The 17,031-nt window shown below is 43.8% G+C and overlaps 4 protein-coding genes and 1 non-coding gene across 11 annotated transcripts in view; 1 reads left to right on the forward strand and 4 right to left on the reverse strand.

Moving 5' to 3' along the window:
• Nucleotides 1-3,135, reverse strand: part of kcnj14 (potassium inwardly rectifying channel subfamily J member 14) — a 28,444-nt gene extending 25,309 nt beyond the window's left edge. For both annotated transcript variants that reach the window (XM_077599649.1, XM_077599648.1), the window contains exons 1-2: nt 3,066-3,135; nt 2,382-2,477 (exon numbers count right to left, since the gene is read on the reverse strand). The gene's annotated coding sequence lies outside the window, so the exon portion shown is untranslated. The remainder of the gene's footprint in view (nt 1-2,381; nt 2,478-3,065) is intronic.
• A 399-nt stretch (nt 3,136-3,534) lies between these two features.
• Nucleotides 3,535-7,847, forward strand: khdc4 (KH domain containing 4, pre-mRNA splicing factor). Of its 6 annotated transcripts, none has more exons than XR_013300134.1 (14): nt 3,535-3,697; nt 3,961-4,141; nt 4,223-4,351; nt 4,505-4,584; nt 4,672-4,724; nt 4,807-4,964; nt 5,044-5,255; nt 5,442-5,502; nt 5,576-5,636; nt 5,718-6,061; nt 6,132-6,278; nt 6,563-6,644; nt 6,888-6,973; nt 7,481-7,552. XR_013300134.1 is itself a non-coding variant. In XM_077599640.1 (14 exons), the coding sequence occupies exons 1-14, from the start codon at nt 3,669-3,671 to the stop codon at nt 7,702-7,704; spliced, it is 1,875 nt and encodes a 624-aa protein (XP_077455766.1). In that variant the 5' UTR covers nt 3,535-3,668; the 3' UTR covers nt 7,705-7,847. The 6 variants fall into 6 exon arrangements, 4 of the variants coding, with proteins under 4 accessions (XP_077455766.1, XP_077455767.1, XP_077455768.1 ...); XR_013300135.1 differs by having other exon boundaries at nt 6,891-6,973; nt 7,481-7,540; XM_077599640.1 differs by having other exon boundaries at nt 6,535-6,644; nt 7,481-7,847.
• Nucleotides 7,848-7,944: 97 nt separating this feature from the next.
• On the reverse strand, nt 7,945-12,511 carry LOC144073643 (NADH dehydrogenase [ubiquinone] flavoprotein 1, mitochondrial-like). The gene is made up of 10 exons (XM_077599651.1): nt 12,296-12,511; nt 12,046-12,122; nt 11,459-11,629; nt 11,212-11,395; nt 9,918-10,107; nt 9,626-9,838; nt 9,293-9,459; nt 8,737-8,818; nt 8,521-8,666; nt 7,945-8,450 (listed from the first exon to the last, which is right to left on the reverse strand). Exons 1-10 carry the CDS (start codon nt 12,365-12,367, stop codon nt 8,355-8,357), a joined length of 1,398 nt encoding a protein of 465 aa, XP_077455777.1. The 5' UTR covers nt 12,368-12,511; the 3' UTR covers nt 7,945-8,354.
• Nucleotides 12,512-12,685: 174 nt separating this feature from the next.
• LOC144073645 (nuclear inhibitor of protein phosphatase 1-like) lies at nt 12,686-16,548 on the reverse strand. Its single transcript, XM_077599654.1, has 7 exons — nt 16,431-16,548; nt 16,015-16,075; nt 15,547-15,700; nt 15,253-15,467; nt 15,040-15,184; nt 14,000-14,064; nt 12,686-13,881 (listed from the first exon to the last, which is right to left on the reverse strand). Exons 1-7 carry the CDS (start codon nt 16,481-16,483, stop codon nt 13,531-13,533), a joined length of 1,044 nt encoding a protein of 347 aa, XP_077455780.1. The 5' UTR covers nt 16,484-16,548; the 3' UTR covers nt 12,686-13,530.
• Nucleotides 15,751-15,889, reverse strand: LOC144073750 (small Cajal body-specific RNA 1). The gene has a single exon (XR_013300178.1).
• Nucleotides 16,549-17,031: the final 483 nt, after the last annotated feature.

Genomic DNA, 17,031 nt, shown 5'->3' on the forward strand with positions numbered 1-17,031 from the left:
GGTTTCCAGAATACTTTCAATTCTTTGTATTTTCTTTTCTTTTGAAAGTAAAATGCCGTGCGATTGGTTGCAAATGTGGTGTTCACATGCGTTAGGATTAAAAACAAAAAGGTGGAATATTGAGTTAAACTGAAAAGGAACATTTGGCTTTCCTTTTTTATGTTAAAAATATTTTAATTAAAAGACAATATTTACATGTTTTAATTAAAAACTAAAATTTAAAAGTATAAATCAATAAAACTCAACATGGAAAATAAATTATTTGCCATCAAGAGGCTCAAAAAAAGGATTTGGGTCATTTCCGTAAGAAACACGGTTTGGACACCGTCTCCCCAAAAGGGTCAAATATGGCCGCCCTCCGCGTAATTGCTGGTTTGACGGCAAAGCCGCAAGCCGCTCACAGTGTTTCTTTGTTGGAGTCAACGCGACCCCGCGGCACGCCGCCCTCCCCTCTATCGCAGCCGGGGACTTCGCACGTGGGTGTCGGCGGCCAGGATCAGGCGAGGCCCGGTCCGGCGGGCCCCCGGGGGCCGGAGGTTACATCAACCGACATACGTATTACGCTTCGCACCTGGGCTCGTACTGGCAAAGACAGTAAATATGACACGTCTGCTCTTCCCGCCCCTTCTGGCGCATGAACGGGCGTCTGTGTGGAGTCGGGCCCGGTCTGAACTTTGACCTCCTGACGCTGAACTAACACATGTGAACACCACATGGCTGAGCGCCAAAGTCTTTTGCGAAAACAACAGATAATCTCTTTCCTTGACCAAGTTTGGATTTAGAGGCTCAAAGTTAGCATGGCGACGAAACTACGTCCATTTTATGTTGAGCGAAGCACTCGCAATACTTTAAAAATGTTTTTTATTTTCCACTACTCACATTTAAGTTTACAGTGACACCTGCAGGCGAACTGCGTCGTTACAAGAATCGAATGGCTCAATTCAGTGGTACAGTGGTACCTCGATATATGATCTTAATCCGTTCTGGGATTGAGATCGTATGTCGAGCTTGTCGTAACTCGAGTGAATGTTTCACATTGAAATGAACTAAAAACTAATAAATTCTATCCAACCCTCTGAAAAAAAACACCCAAAACAGGATATTGGATTGGGAAAAAATGTTTTATTTCTACTAATTCGCCATCTATTAACAAAGTAACACATAACTAGTCGTTTAATAGTAATAAAATGTGTTTAATAGAACTAAAATTAGACGCATTTCGCAGAGGGTAGAGACAGTGACATACACGGAGGCGGGGGGCAGGGGGGGTGTTCAGGGGGACTTTATCCACGGCAACGCACTCGTAATTGAACAAACAAATTTAAATTAACTTGGATTAATATATACAGACACACTCAAACATACGTTTAATGTAACTTTACACAAAACTGAATTCTAATTTTGTTTTAATTTATTTTTACCTTCGTTCTGGGCGGGTTAGCGGTTTGCCACGCCTCCACCCTCACGTTCGCTATTGATGGGCTGTTTGCTGTTGTATTCCCTTCAAAATATTCCGAAAATGATGCACACAAATGTCCTCACAATAGGATAACGCACGACCACTTGCCAACGAGAAGTAGTCTTGAATGAGCGATTGCGGGAGCTAACAGGCTAAGGAAGGAATAACAGCCTACCCACGTATTGATTGTGGGTAATGAAGTTTTATTCTGAGAAAGGGTGTTATTGGCTATCGGTGTTGTGTGCATGAGTATACTTCATTACCCAGAAAGCCCTCTTTTTGCCCGTGCATGCGCATTGTGCGTTTCCTGGTCGAAACTCGTGTGAAGAAATCGTTCAGTGCTCGTAAATATCTGTTATACACGAAAGAGATGCGGCAAAAAAAGTGTGCTACAATGATAAACAGCCTCTCATGTCATGGCCACCTGGCTTGGTCGCATCTCGAAATTTTGATCGTATCTAGGGCGAATTATTCGATCGAAATTTTCATCGTACCTCGAGCATGTCGTACGTAGAGCTGATCGTAGGTCGAGGTACCACTGTATTCCCAAATTAGGAAATGCTCCTTTGGTCAAAGTTTTTGGAAATTATTGCAAGTAATTTTCTTAGATTAGAATTTAAGGCAGTGATGAGTAGAAAAATACTGCAGGAAATCATGGACGCCCACATTCCATTCATCGTCAGATGCAAAGTATGAGAATTTTTTTCATTTCATACACTTACAGGGGCCTCATTTAACTCTCTGACTGCCATTGAAAGTGGTAGACGTCCATTTCATTTGAACTGGGAGAGGTGAATAAATGCTATTTCAGTAGAAAAAAGTATAGATAGAGGGCTAACATTTGACTTTCATGGTTTTGCTTGTGGGTCCAAAATACACCTTATTGACTACGTCATGTAACAACAACAACATAATCACTCACCATTTAACAGCCATTATTCTGGTGAGAAAGAAATGAGACCAGGTTCAGACAGAAATCCATTTTAAACCGTAAAACTGGATAGTGGTTGTTGTCCACCTAAAAATAGAGACAACAATAATATTACTCAAATTCATTTTGAATACTTCCAGATGTTAATCACTTTCAAATACTACCAGTTAAAACTGTGTGAAACAGAATACAAAAGTCAAAAAAGAAAAAATCCATCTTAAACGTTAAGTCTACACCTGCCATAATGGATCACATTATTGTTGTTTCAAACTGAAACGCAATGAAATTCATCAACTAAAAATGCCTCTCAACCAAGTCACATTTATTACTACACATTTTAACAACCGTCAGTGTTTGTTCATTCACAACTTTGAATGTGTTTTATGTGCACAATTGTGTGCAAAATTAAACATCAGACTGCTATTTGATGAAGCTGGTTTGGCTTATTAATCTTTTTGTCAAATTCATTACTGGTTATTAAATGTTGACTAATTCTTTTTAGCAAGCAAACATTTTGAACACCAGATGGATCCAATTAAGAAAGCTGAATACAACAATAAACTAAAACTATTTAGACCTAATACGTTGTAATAAAAACGTTTGCCAGAAATTGCTGCGTTTCCCCGTTTAAAATATTTTTCTTAGGATTAATATTTGTTACTTTTAAAAACATACCTCTATGTACGTATTCACAAACCGAGCAGGTGAACGCCACCATTTCATTAAAGGACAAACTTTCCTTTGATGCCTCCTAGTGGCGACTCTATAAACCGGAAACGGAAGCGTTTACTTCATAGATACATGAAAACAGGATGTTTGCCATGCTCTGTGAGCCAACAGGGACAAGCATCGATACTTGTCGGCCATTTTGCACCGGGGCCGTTGACTAAAATATAGCAATTGTTAACGGAGCATGTACTTCAAAATGTCCCATTTTCCAACTGATCTTTAAATGGCTTGTTTTTTAACCCCTTTAGATCTTCAATTATTAACCTAAATTCTTAAAAATAATTGTACATTTTCTTTTTTAACATCCAACCTAATTCATAGCAAAGGTCCCCGCTTCCTGCACTACAATAAAGCCCGACATCTAAATTCCGCGACGCAAGATGGCCGCTGGTCACGTACGCCGCAGAAACCGTCCGTTGACATCTAGCCTTACATATATTTGCTAACGATAGTTTTCTCGCTCAGCTACTATCATACCTGTGCTAAACATAAGAAAAGAGAACCATCTCGTGTCTTTACCCAGCGAAAGACGCACATTTCGAGACATATATGTCATTTGGTGGAAGTCAAAACGGCGGGTGAGTTTGTTGTTTGCTTTGGAATAACGGTTTACCTTCCGTAAACGAGTCAGCTGCTTTACGTAATCATGGAGGACTCTTTCGGTGCACATTAGCTCTTTGTAGCTTTGCATATGGGACGGTTCTTAAACCTGCATTTAGTCTGCGTTTTTAGCAATGTTTTTTTTCAATTTTAATGCTTTCTAGATAAATAAATAAAAAACATGTAAAAAAAACTCCCCCCTTGGTTGTTTATGGATAAAATGGTTGTGTTGTCTCGCCAGCCGCCGCGCAAGCAAGTGGGACCAGCCGAGTCTCGACTCCGGAGCTCCGGGGGAGGCCGAGGCTGCACCCACCGGGGCTCTGGACGCCGCTGCCGCCGTGGCCGCCAAGATTAATGCTATGCTGGTGGCCAAGGGGAAACTCAACCCGTCGCAGATCGGCGCACCTGGGCCTGTCGATAAGGTGAACGGCAAAGACGTGTTGGCGGCGGTGGTCGCTGTGTTTTGCCCATTTAACTTTGTCACTTTTTTGTTGTTGTGACAGATTTTGGGCGTGGGGAAACCTCAGATGGCACCCAAGGCTAAAGATGACCTAGTGGTGGCGGAGGTCGAGATCAACGACGTCCCCATTACATGCCGGAACCTCTTAACGCGAGGACAGACGCAGGACGAAGTGAGAAATCGGATAGGTTAATTACTGGTCGGCCATTAACGGATTCATTTTGCCATGTTGGTGGCGAATTCAACAAAACCTAGGCTAAATGCTGCAAATCCTCATCATTTTAAGCCTATGAAGTCTGATTTTTTTTATCTGTTTTGTTTCTAGATCAGTAAAGTAAGCAGCGCTGCCGTATCCACCAGGGGGCGCTACATGACGGCAGAGGAGAAGGGCAAAGCACCGCCAGGGTGACAAAAACTTTCCTCTCGAGCTATCGTGAGTCGCTTCGTGTGATTGTTTACCTTTCAAGACGGATTCCGCTCTTTCCCTCTCAGGGATCGGCCTCTGTATCTTCACGTTCAAGGACAGACGCGGGAGCTGGTGGACCGTCAGTACTCGCCACACGTCCACTTTCGGAAGTCCTTCTGATCGTTATTTTCCCTCAGTTCTTCGTTTTACTGCACTTTCAGGGGCTGTCAACAAAATCAAGGAAATCATCACCAACGGGGTCGTGAAAGCCGCCACCGCTTCCTCCTCCGTGTCCTCTTTCTCGTCCACTGCCACTTCGGCGAACGCTTACCCGCAAGGACCTCCGCCGTCGCTGCCCCCCGTCAAGCCGCACTTCCAGGTAAGACCGGATGCTCGGCAGGGGAAAAAAATCCCATCCGAAGTCCGGCGACGGCTTCATTGCAAGTGCGTTTGGACAGATGCACTACGTTCAAGACAAGACCTTTGTGGGCCTGGAGCACGCCGTCCCCAGTTTCGCCGTCAAAGAGCGGGTGGAGGGTCCAAACTGTTCGTACCTGCAGCACATCCAGGCGGAGACCGGAGCCAAAGTCTTCCTCAGGGGAAAAGGCTCGGGCTGTCTGGAACCCACGTCTGGAAGAGAAGCTTTTGAGCCCATGTACATCTACATTAGGTAGGGCTCCTTCAATTTAAATGGCATGGAATAGGGCGGCAACATCAAAAAGTACACATTATTTTTGCCGAAATGTGGAGATATTGAATGATCTACTAGTGCTTCAAGGAACAGAATATCATTGGCAGTGAAACATGAGGAAAGCGAGTGCCTGTGCTGAAATCGATTTTCCGTCTTCCTTTCCAGCCATCCCAAACCAGAAGGTCTCGCCGCAGCAAAAACATTGTGTCAAAACCTGCTTCAGACGGTGAGTAGCACTTTTCCAAAGTCTCCTCGCCCATCATCACCAGTACGAGACTTTTTTTTTTTTCTCCTGCTAGGTTCATGCAGAATACTCTCGCTTACTCAGTCAAATGAACACGATGATGCCATCGCAACAAGGTACATTTTGGAGAAGAAAAAAAATCATATTAACGGAAATCCGTGCCACTAAAACGTTGACTGCACTTCCTCTTCTGGCAGGCTTCCCACCACCTCCAGTGATGAACGGGATACCCCCGCAACCCAGCTACTACCCCCCAGCCGGTTTCCAACCGGGATACCCCATGCCGGTGCCCCCGCCTCAGCACCAGCCCCCACCCATGCCCTACTCCATGCCCCCTCCCATCCCTCCACCCGCCACGCTAAAAGTGGTCTTGCCTCAGTTCCCGCCCACTCCCGGCCCTCCGCCGCCGCCTCCCAATCTAGCCCCGCCTATTTGCCCGGCCCCTCCCGTCACGGCTCCTCTTCCGACGCCTCTCCCGCCGCCCGTTCTGCCCCCGGTCCGGGCCCCCGTTCCCGCTCCGGTTCCTGCTTCGGTGGTTCAGGTAAATGGAAAACGCACCCATTTTCCGAGCGACTTGCGCGACAGCGCGTTCCCCCCCCATCTCGACGCAGATGGTCCCCCCGGTGAGCTACATTCCGTTGGCCGTGGCTCCGCCCAAAGCGCCGGCTCCTCCCTCGATGGCGGCCAACCCCGCCCAGAAACGACGCTTCACCGAAGAAGTACCCGACGAGTGCGACAGTAACCTCCTAGGCTATCAGGTTAGCGACATGCGCAAATCTATTTTTTTTTTTCGTTTTTGTTGTTACTCTTAATAATATACGGACGAAACTCGCCGTGTAGTGGTGATTTAAAAAAAAATACATTGATACGCGCGTCATGACGTCTTAAGGAAAATCTCGGTCACGCTGGGTGAGAAGTAATAAAGTCCAAAAATGACACTTGGTTGATACTGTGGCCGGTCGAGTCCGGTTGAGGATGTCTGCTAACGGTGCCTGTGTGTCTTTCTGCTCATAGCATGGACCCATTCATATGACTAATTTAGGTGCAGGCTACTCCGCCGGCAGCCCCGAGACCGCCAGACCCCCAGCGACAAGTTCCTCGGGCCCAACGAATGAGAGGGACGGGTATGCCAACTTTTACAGTCACTATTATTCCAACTCTAATTATAACGACCATACTACGCTAATATTCCTTTTTTTTATTTTCTAACCTGCATTATTTGATCAATTTTAGTCATTGCAGTATTTACCATATCAAATTATTATTATTATATTTATTATTCAGTAAATAAGAAGTAGTTTGTTTGTTTTCAACATTTGTAAAAGATGAATATCATACTTGAGATTTGTTGTTTTTCTTTTTTCCAGTAGGCAGCTAATGCCTCCACCGATGATTCCCATAAATGGCGTCAGACCTAAGATGGAGGAAAGAAGGTCACCGCAAGGCCTTGTGGGTAAGTACGTCATGGCATTTCAAGTCAAATTTGTCCCCCTCCCACCTCAGTAATTGAACTTAAAAGTTAAAGATGTGTGCAACGGATTCACCTCGGCAAAGCGTTGCCACTTTTGATGACTCTTCCAGGATTCTCCCTCGGTGCCTAAATAGCTCCAGTCTCTTGTCCCGTTCTGATGACATCATCCCTGTGCAGTCTTGGCCCCCCTCACTAATGAGCCTCTCTCCTGTTTTTGTGTTTTCTCTTTTTTTCTCTGTTTTTCCTTCTCTTCCATGTCATCCCCGGGGGGCCGGGGGGTGCCGCCGCCTCCACCTCGTCCCGCCCGTCGTCCATCGGACACCCCCCCGCGGCGGCTCCGGGACGCATCGCCCGTTCTCTGCCGTACTAATGTGTTTCTTCCAATTTTGGATGGTTTTGAAATGTTGCCATGTTTGTCGCCGTTGCTGTTGTTGTTGTTGTTGTTTTTTTCTTTCTTTTCTGCGTCTTTCCCCAAATTTCCGCCAACAGAACCTTCGGGGAAGAGACTGAAAACGGGCCTGGTGGCGTACGCCGGCGACTCCTCCGACGAAGAGGAAGAGCACCCGAGCGGCAAAGCCTCGGGGTCAGGTAACCCGGGGGGTTCCCTGTCTGCCTCCTTAGACTGGATTCAGGGGTACCGCTGCCCACCCCCGCCCCCTCCCCGTGCCAAAACGCAGTCGCAGCAGTCCATGCCCTTCTGGATGGCGCCGTGAAAAGACGTACGGACGACTGGTCGCCGTGGCTTTGAGGGAGCAAACACCTGTACAGTTAAAAGTTTTAGGACTGACATGAATGGTCGCACCAACGATGACGGAATTTATTGTCTTTGTGAAAATAAACGTGGGCCCGACTTTCATGGATAGTTTTGTTTTAAGTGTGTGTGTGTCCCTGGCAGTGAATGAGTTAACGACATGTTTCTGTTGAATGAAATGCATCTAAGCACACATTTATTTGTCTCTTTGGAATAAATAAACACATTTGCATCTTATTTGATACATCAGGTCACAATTGTAAAGTTTCTTTTAAGTTACTCTACTAATTGTTTTTTCTTTGGAAAAATATCTAGAGGGCTTGAAAACTCATACATTTGATACAGACAATGCCCTCTAGTGGCTAATTTGGAACATACAGGCAACACTAAGTCTGCAGTTAGCATAATTAACCAGCCCTGAGAGGAAAAAAAACGGGCTTTTAAGATGGACATCCCTAGAATATACCTAGCAGACTTAATTATCCACGAATAAGAGGAGGAGTTTAACTGATGTTTGCAACATGAACATAACCAAGAATGTGACCCTTGAGGACCGGTTTCGACACCCGTGCTTTAAGTACCTACTGGAAAGAATTCCAACATGACTTGATTTCAGATCATCTCAATTTCCGTCTGCCTCGGAGCGTTCTTTTGGTTGTACTGAGCGATGCGAGCCTCCATCGCTGGACGAAAATGGCGAATCAGACCCTGTTGAAGGTTAAAATAGGAGTGGATTAGACTTTTTTTTTTAAGTTGTTTTGTTTTTGGGGGGGCCCACCTGCACGGGCCACGCGGCTCCATCCCCCAGAGCGCAAATGGTGTGTCCTTCTATCTGCTTGCTGAGCTCCCAGATCATGTCGATTTCCGGAACGGCGGCTTCGCCCCTCACGAACCTCCACATCATACCGTTCATCCACTCCACGCCTGAGGACGAGTTGGCGATAGATTTTTCCTCCGCAAAAACTTTGAGCGTCATTTTTTTTAACTTCCTCACCCTCTCTGCACGGCGTGCACTGGCCGCAGCTTTCGTGCTTGTAGAACTCGATCAGGCGTGCCACGGCTCGGATCACGTCTGTCTGCGAGGACCAAAAAGGGTGAAACGGATCATCTAACACACGTGTCAAAGTGGCGGCCGCATCATTTTGTGTGGCCCGGGAAAGTAAATCATGAATTTCTGTTTTAGGATCAAATTAAAATGAAGAGTATATATGTATATTAAATTTCCTGATTTTCCCCATTTTAAATCAATAATTGTCATTTTTTAATCCATTTTTTCTGTGTTTTTAAGTTCAAATATCATTTTGTAAAATCTAAAAATATATTTAAAAAAGCTAAAATAAACATTGTTTTAGATCTATAAAAAACTGAATATTCAGGGCTTTTAATCCAGTTCTTTTAATCCATTTATAAAAAAAATCTAAATATTATATCTAAAATGGTCCGGCCCACGTGAAATCAAGTGGATGTTAAACCGGCCCGCGAACCAACCCGAGTCTGACACCCTTGATCTAACACAATGACGGACGCTCGCCTCGGTACTTCGTATTTACCGATTTATCCATGACGATGACGGCGGCCGTGCCCAGGGCGCTCTCCGCCCGCACCAGGTCGTCGAAATCCATCAAGACGTCATCGCAGACGTGGCGAGGGATGACGGGGGTGGACGATCCCCCGGGGATCACCCCTAAGAGGTTGTCCCAGCCACCCTTCACTCCTCCTGCGGTAATGCATAGTAAGGTCACACACAGTTTTTGGACTTGTGTTATGAAATCGGTGAATGAATCATTTTGTGTGCGATGTGGAAATTAAAAAACAAAAAAGTGGATCTAAATCAGCTGCTAATATTGTTGCCTTTAATTTAAAAAAAAAATTGTATTGCGTACCGGCGTGCCTCTCGATCAGCTCCCTGAGTGGGATGGACATCTCCTCCTCCACGGTGCAAGGTGTGTTGACGTGACCCGAGATATTGAACAGCTTAGTTCCAGAGTTCCTCTCCCTGCCGAAGCTGGCGAACCAAGCTCCGCCCCTGCGACATATGGTGGGCGCCACGGCGATCGTCTCCACGTTGGAGACGGTTGTCGGGCAGCCGAACGCTCCTAGGCGGAGGAACAAAAAACACAAAAAACTGAGTCAATTCCTGGATCAAATTCCAGTTTGATGTGAGGTGGAGGTCACCAATGTCCGCAGGAAAAGGTGGCTTGAGGCGGGGCTTTCCTTGTTTGCCCTCCAGCGACTCGATGAGGGCCGTCTCTTCCCCGCAAATGTAAGCGCCGGCACCCCGCATGACAAAGACGTCAAAGTCGTACCCGGAAGCGCAGGCGTTCCTCCCGATGAGTTTGGCGTTGTAGGCCTCGTTGATCGCCATCTGGGTTGAGAGACATTTTTGAGTGAGTTGCAACTGGCATTTCACTAGGTGAAAATTATACCTTTTCCGTGCAATTTTCTGACCCACCACTGGTTTTTAAAAATATTGACCTGTCAATCTCAATTTTTCCCAATCCTGAATTTTTTTAAATATATATATCATGCACCATTAACATTCCAGTCTTGTTTTATTGTAAAAAAAAACACCTTACCAATAAATCGATACTTTTTAACTCCAGATGCAGTAATTTCTTTAAAAATATACAATAAAAATATTTTATTTCCAAACTACTACATTCTAATTTCCTTTGGCAAAAATAAATGAATGACTAACTTCATTTCATGGAAAAGACAATTTAATCTTCTGTTCTCTAAGTCTATCTCTACTTATTTATGTTGTCAACTACTTATTATGTGACTACTTATCATGTTGACAATGTATTTCATTACTTATTTCTTGATTATTGATTTATTATTATTTATTGATTCATTATTATTTATTGATTCATTATTATTTATTGAATCAATATTATTAATTGATTTATAATTATTTATCGATTGATTAATTTTATTGATTATTGATTTTGTTATTATTTATTGATTATTGATTATTATTATTTATCGATTATTGATTTATTATTATTATTTATTGATTATTGATTTATTATCATTTATTGATTTTCATTATTATTATTATTTATTGATTTTATATGATCATTTATTGATTATTGGTTTATTATTATTTACTGATTATTGATTTTTTATTACTTATTGATTATTGATTCATTGTTATTATTTATTGATTATTGATTTATTATTATCATTTATTGATTATTATTATTTATTGATTATTGATTCATTGTTATTATTTATTGATGATTTATTTGCGCACTTCATGGTAAAGCTTTAAATCTTATTGTACTTGTGTAATGACAATAAAAGCATTCAATTCAATTCAATTCAAGGACAAGTGAAGGGTTAGTACCCAAATAAAAGCGCCATCTCTTTTTTCCTTACTTTGGAAATTCAAGATCCACAGCGAAAACGGACTTTAGGTCTATCTAACGGTAAACGTACGAACACCCCGATTATTTCCAGCACGTACCTGAACATTGGACGACTCGTTGTAAAACTCCCCCCTAATGTAGATGTACGCAGCCCGGGCGCTCATGGCCCTCCCCGCGATCAGACACCCCTCCAGCAACTTGTGCGGGTCGTGGCGCATGATCTCACGGTCTTTACAGGTGCCGGGTTCGCCCTCGTCCGCGTTCACCACCAAGTACTTGGGCCTAAAACAAAAATGGGGGTGAGTGGACTTCCTCCTTTTCCCACCCGCGTGTTGGCGTGTTCACCTGCCATCACTTGGCTTATTCATGAAGCTCCACTTCATGCCGCTGGGGAATCCCGCCCCACCTCGGCCTCTGAGACCGGACGTCTTCACCTCGTTGATGATCCAGTCGGGTCCTTTCAGGAGGATCTCCTTGGTTTTGTACCAGTCACCTCTCATAAGGGCCCCTTTCAACCTGGAGCAAGGAGAGCAGCCAATCGCAGGGCACAAGGAGACAAACAACCATACTAGGGGCAATTTAGAGTGTCCAATCAGCCTACCATGCATGTTTTTGGAAGGAAACCGAGTACCCGGAGAAAACCCACGCAGGAGAACATGCAAACTCCACACAGGTGGACCGATCTGAATTCGAACCCAGAACCCCAGAGCTGCGAGGCCGACGCACTAACCACTCAACACCGGGCTGCCCATTCGCAAGTATATGATTTTGATTGATTGACTGGCTGTGAATGTTTTTCATTCAGTGCCATTGGATAAACCTATTCGCCCCTCCCCGTCAAAATGGATTGGACATTATACACGCCATCAATGGCAGCCAATGAGTTAATGAGGACAACTTAAAGAACATTTCCACGTGGATAGTGTACTCACCTCCAGTCATGTCGGCCATATAGATTTGTGAAAATTCGGTCTTCGTCGTTTAGAGGTCCGAACTTGTTCTTTTTTGGCTTTAACGCAGGAAGGAAGGCACATTTTTTTGTATTATTTACCGGACGCAGTCCGTTTTATACATATTTTAAAGACGGAAACAAATAGTATTAAAAGTACAAGTGAGTAACAGTCACACATTCAACTGTATGATGCGATTATAAATGTATGTGTTGGAAAAGCAAGCGGTTACCTGAGACTGAACTGTAGTTGAGTAGGTCACGTGACGCCTTAACGTCGTCCATAAATTTCGGGCTAATAACATTCTGATGAATTGAATTATAAACGTGTACTTTTCGTCTCTTGGTTGTGCACCTTTTTTTAGACTTTATGGAAAACAAAAGCCGAAGTCGAAAGTTAGCAAAGGTGGCTTCTTCTGCTCATTAACGTAACAAGATTAAAGGGGCAAGACGTCACTTCCGGTCACGGAATACCTCACGGTCTTCTCTAAAACAACGTTTCGAGTTGAACGATAACAAAATTGATTACTATATGTCACATTATTTTTTAAATTTCGGCTTCATTTCAAAGCGATCAACCTCTGCTTGGTGTATTACTAACAAAATAACTAAAGCTTTGAATGTACATCTGTCTTGTAGCTGCAATAACTGCAAATATTTATTAGAATATAGTCAAACAAATCACAAACATGTAGAATGTTATGAGCGAACAGTTCATACAACCTTAAAACCTAAGGGAATTTGGCTTTGAGTGAAATTTTGGGGGAAAATGCCTCCATTATTTACATATACCCTTCAAGTTTGATCAGGTTTACATTTTCCCCTGACAAAGGTAAATGTAGGTGAACATAGTTTGATGTTCGTAAGTCACTATTGACCTTAAACTATTTCTAGTCAGATTGTAACAAAGACTAGAAGAACGGCAAAGAAGAAATCCTGAAAATTTGCCTCCGGCACATTGTTAAATAACAGCATGTAGTGGGAAAAAAAAAGTATGAAAACATGATAAACAGAAGCTATAAAGATGCTAACCAGTATCTTTAGCTATAACACTATTTAGGTAGTGGCTATACGCTAGCTAGCGTATACAAAACTGAAGTCGCTTCTTTAAGAAGTCATGAAAAAAACATGTTGACATTTTCATAAAAGTTACTTCAAGTGCATTTTAGTTCCATCCTAAAATTCCACTCAAAAACCAAATGTACTCAAGTTGTCTTCACGGTATCTGCAATTAGTTCTCACGATAACCGCATTGCTTTGCACACAGTAAAATATCGGATAAAAAAATACTCTTTTGCCATTTATTAATAGCGCTTGCAAAAAACATTGAAAAGAGTGTAAAACATAGAACAAAAAAATCCATTGAAGTCTGTGACACAAACGATTCTAACAGTGGCTGGAAAGGTGGTCTTATCTTGCGTGTTGGCCGTATTTCAACACTAGCGCTAAAATAAGACGCAGTCCGCACTCAGATGAGTAGCGACGGCGTGGGTTTTTTACCCGGCCACGCTTCTTTGGCGTACTTCTTTTTGCGCGGCTCGTTGTGGCTTTCCTGGAGGAAGGGCACGCTCGCCGGGGTGGGGTTGAGGGTGACGGGACGGCGGGGGGCCTCGGGGGCCAGGTCCACCTCTGGCGCGGGGTTGGGGAAGGGCAACGGGAGGCCGCCCTGCATGGAGGCGCCGCCCGGGGCCCCCGTGGGTTGGTTTTCGTGGCTGGTGGGGGGAAGGTCCCCATACAGACCACCGCTCATGGAGTAATGCATACGCTTGGAGTTGAAGTCGTCCAGACCTAACGTGTTGTGGCCTTCTGAGCGACGTTTCTGAGCAGAGTAAAAAAAAAAAAAAACATAAACAAACTGTTTATGTCAATAGACATTCAATCCATTTGGACTGGAAGATCCGGCAGCGATTATGTGCCATTGATAAGAAGCTTCTTACCTTGATGGGGACAACGGCGGTCTGCACCATATTCCTAAAACGTCCCACCGACGGGTCGATGTCCTCTGTCACAATAAAAAGGTTGTGAGAATTCACCCCTGATATTGTCAAATGTGTACATGACATTTTTCTCTCGCTTTTTCGATTCATAGAAATGGATTACAGTCATACCTTGTCATACGACCGCTCGTCATACAATATTCTCGTCTTACAACGGAAATTTCGATCGAATAATTCGCCCGAGATGCGATCAAAATTTTGTGATGCGACCAAGCCAGGTGGCCATGGCACTGTCTTTTTTGCATCTCTTTCGTGTATAAAATATATCTATGAGCATTGGGCGGACTTTGCATTTCCATACCCATTTTCCCCCCACTTTGGTCTACATTTACATACCAGGTAAACAACAATGGATCGGCAGAGTTTTGCAAAGAAAAGATCTGCAGTATATGTACACTCGGTAATCAGACACAGGGAAGTTCCAAACAACTCTTGATGCGTTCGTTTTGAAGGCTCCGGTGGAACGTCGGGGTGGGCTCAACCCATTACAAAGGTAAAAAAGATTAAAACAAAATTAGAATTTAGTTTTGTGTGAGGTTACATTAAACGTTGAGTGTCTGTATATATTAATCTAAGTTAATTTAAATTTGTTTGTTCGTTTACGAGTGTCGTGGATAAAGTCCCCCCCCCCCGCGTGTGTCGTTGCCTTCCCCTCCTCGAAATGCGTCTAATTTTACTTCTATTAAACGCATTTTATTACTATTAAACCACTTGTTATTTATTCCTTTGTCAATATATGGCGAATTAGAAGAAATACAACATTTTTTCCAAATCCAATATCCTGTTTTTGGTGTTTTTTCAGAGGGTTGGAACGAATTAATTTGTTTTCAATTCATTTCAATGGGAAAGGTTCGTTTGAGTTACGAAAAGCTCGACATACGATCTCAGTCTCGGAACGGATTGCGATCGTAGGTCGAGGTACCACTGTACGGGTAATGGCTCAGGAGTGCGCGCGACTCTAACAGGTTAAGTGGCTGTACCAGGATTGATGATGCAGTCCTCATCGTTGAAGGACACTCGGGAGTTCCTCCTCTTCCTCTTGGGCCTCTGGATATCCAGGTTACCCTCTTCTATAGTCAGCGTGGAGATGCGCTTGTTGTGCGCCGTGTTGAATTCCGTCAGGTTCTGGCGGGAAGGACAAATACGACGTCAATTGACCAGGTAACGACACGACTAAGGCGTTTGGGCCGCACCTCCAGTTCCGTCTCCTCCTCGGGCAGCCCCAGGAGCCCCTTCAGCTCGTCTTCGTCACCGACTTTAATGTCGGCGCTGAGGCCCGACTGGCTTTGGGGTTTCTCTCGAATGGTGTAAGTGCGCGTGGATGCCCCGAAAGACAGGGTGGAGTCGATAGGAACCTGCTGAGGTTTGTGAGGCTCCAGGCGGATGTGCCCCAGGAAGGTACCGTGGGCTTGGAACGGGAAATAAAAAAAACACTCCTCAAAAAGAAAGCCTCAACGGGGACGCCTTCGATTCGACCGCGTTCTTACTGCTGTTGAGGTCGATGAGAAAGAGCCTCTTGAGGTGTTTGTGGTACACGAGGGCGGCGTGGACGCGGGAACACGACTGGTGGTCGATGGTGAAGTCGCACCAGTCCGGATTCCTGCCGAACAAGTAGAACTTCTTTTCGTCTATGATCAATTTCTGCAGAGAAAAGGAGAAGAGGGCAAATGCAGTTTTTCCTATTTTTTAGGTGTTGTGCCTCTGAGCCATAACTCAACAGTGGCACTCCCCACTGAGAAGCTTAAATAGCAGGGCTTTTTTGTTGCTCTGGCACCCTTGAAGAGCCGAGCAGCCACCGAGTCGGGTTGCCCGGCTTGTATCGGGGTGCCGTTACAGGGAGCACATCATCTTGTTCCTTAACTTTATACAGATGACAAACTACAGCAAGACGTTCTTTTGGAAAAAAACTCTGAACGTACTCCATTTATTGACTGCCATTGCCGTGAGCTTCTTACCTCGACCAGTTTGTCTCCCTTCATAACATCCAGGTGGAGCCCAACGGGTGGTTTGCCTCCCCTGGAATCAAACACACTTTCAATTGACATTTAAGTTGCTTTAGACCTTTGTTTTTCGACAAAACACTCAATTCTACAAAAGAGAGAAGAGCTATTTAACGTCAATGCTATGCAAGTAAAATGAAGACAAATTAAACAGCTCCCATCTTTTGCACATACGATATTCATTGACTAATAGTCGCCCTCGCCGCTAACATGTTAGCCACTTAGCTTTAGCATCGCCGACACAGGTGAAATGCAGCAAAAAGTCTCCCCAAAAAAGGTTCGTCCAACTTTTTTAACGTTGACGTTATTCCTGTGCACCGCAAAAGCACGCAAATATGATTTTTAATCGATATACAGGTGCAATATCTCACCATGTCGGACAATCAAAAGGAGGGGGGCCCTCGGTGATAGTTTTCGTCGCCATCTTGGCCTCATCTTGCCGGACCCGCGGTGTTTGCTGGGTAAGGCGGAACCAGGGGATGCTGGGAATTGTAGTTTATGCAGACAAATAGAGACCGTCGTACGGACACATTTGAGATGAGTTTAGCAAACTTTTTGATCTTGTTTGTTTAGGAAAATCATGTTAAATTCACGAAACAATCTTTTACTCTTTTTCATTTTTGAAAGTTGGTTTTTATCTTTGCATGTCCTACAGGGACAATACCATTTTGAAAAATGCTTTCTTTTCCACTGAAGCCAATGTTTCAAATTGAGAAAATGTATAAAACAAAAGTAAATCTATTTTTAGACAAAAGATACAATGTGTGGATAAAGAAGTGCTTTGTTTTTTTAAACGACGGTGATTAATTTATTTAAAGAGATGCTTACCTTTGAGACATCAAAAATATAAGAATATTTTCTTTTGTTTGTTTTTAAGGTGTAAGATTCCTGGCTGGGTTACTTTTCATGAAAAAAGTACAACACAATGAGGTTAAAGATTGATATTATAAGATTGAATATTGATTCAAATTG

This window comes from Stigmatopora argus, chromosome 4 (assembly GCF_051989625.1).
Source record: "Stigmatopora argus isolate UIUO_Sarg chromosome 4, RoL_Sarg_1.0, whole genome shotgun sequence".
NCBI lineage: Eukaryota > Metazoa > Chordata > Actinopteri > Syngnathiformes > Syngnathidae > Stigmatopora > Stigmatopora argus.

Coding starts and splice junctions, on each gene's coding strand:
- khdc4 (XM_077599640.1), top strand. CDS start 3,669: ATGTCATTTGGTGGAAGTCAAAACGGCGG. Junction 5,637..5,717: donor GATGATGCCATCGCAACAAG/GTACATTTTGGA, acceptor CTCTTCTGGCAG/GCTTCCCACCACCTCCAGTG. Junction 6,062..6,131: donor TTCCTGCTTCGGTGGTTCAG/GTAAATGGAAAA, acceptor ATCTCGACGCAG/ATGGTCCCCCCGGTGAGCTA.
- LOC144073643 (XM_077599651.1), bottom strand. CDS start 12,367: ATGTTATTAGCCCGAAATTTATGGACGACGTTAAGGCGTCACGTGACC. Junction 12,123..12,295: donor CAACTACAGTTCAGTCTCAG/GTAACCGCTTGC, acceptor CCTGCGTTAAAG/CCAAAAAAGAACAAGTTCGG. Junction 8,451..8,520: donor GAGCCGCGTGGCCCGTGCAG/GTGGGCCCCCCC, acceptor AACCTTCAACAG/GGTCTGATTCGCCATTTTCG.
- LOC144073645 (XM_077599654.1), bottom strand. CDS start 16,483: ATGGCGACGAAAACTATCACCGAGGGCCCCCCTCCTTTTGATTGTCCG. Junction 15,468..15,546: donor TCTCATCGACCTCAACAGCA/GTAAGAACGCGG, acceptor TCCCGTTCCAAG/CCCACGGTACCTTCCTGGGG. Junction 15,185..15,252: donor AGGAGGAGACGGAACTGGAG/GTGCGGCCCAAA, acceptor CCTTCCCGCCAG/AACCTGACGGAATTCAACAC.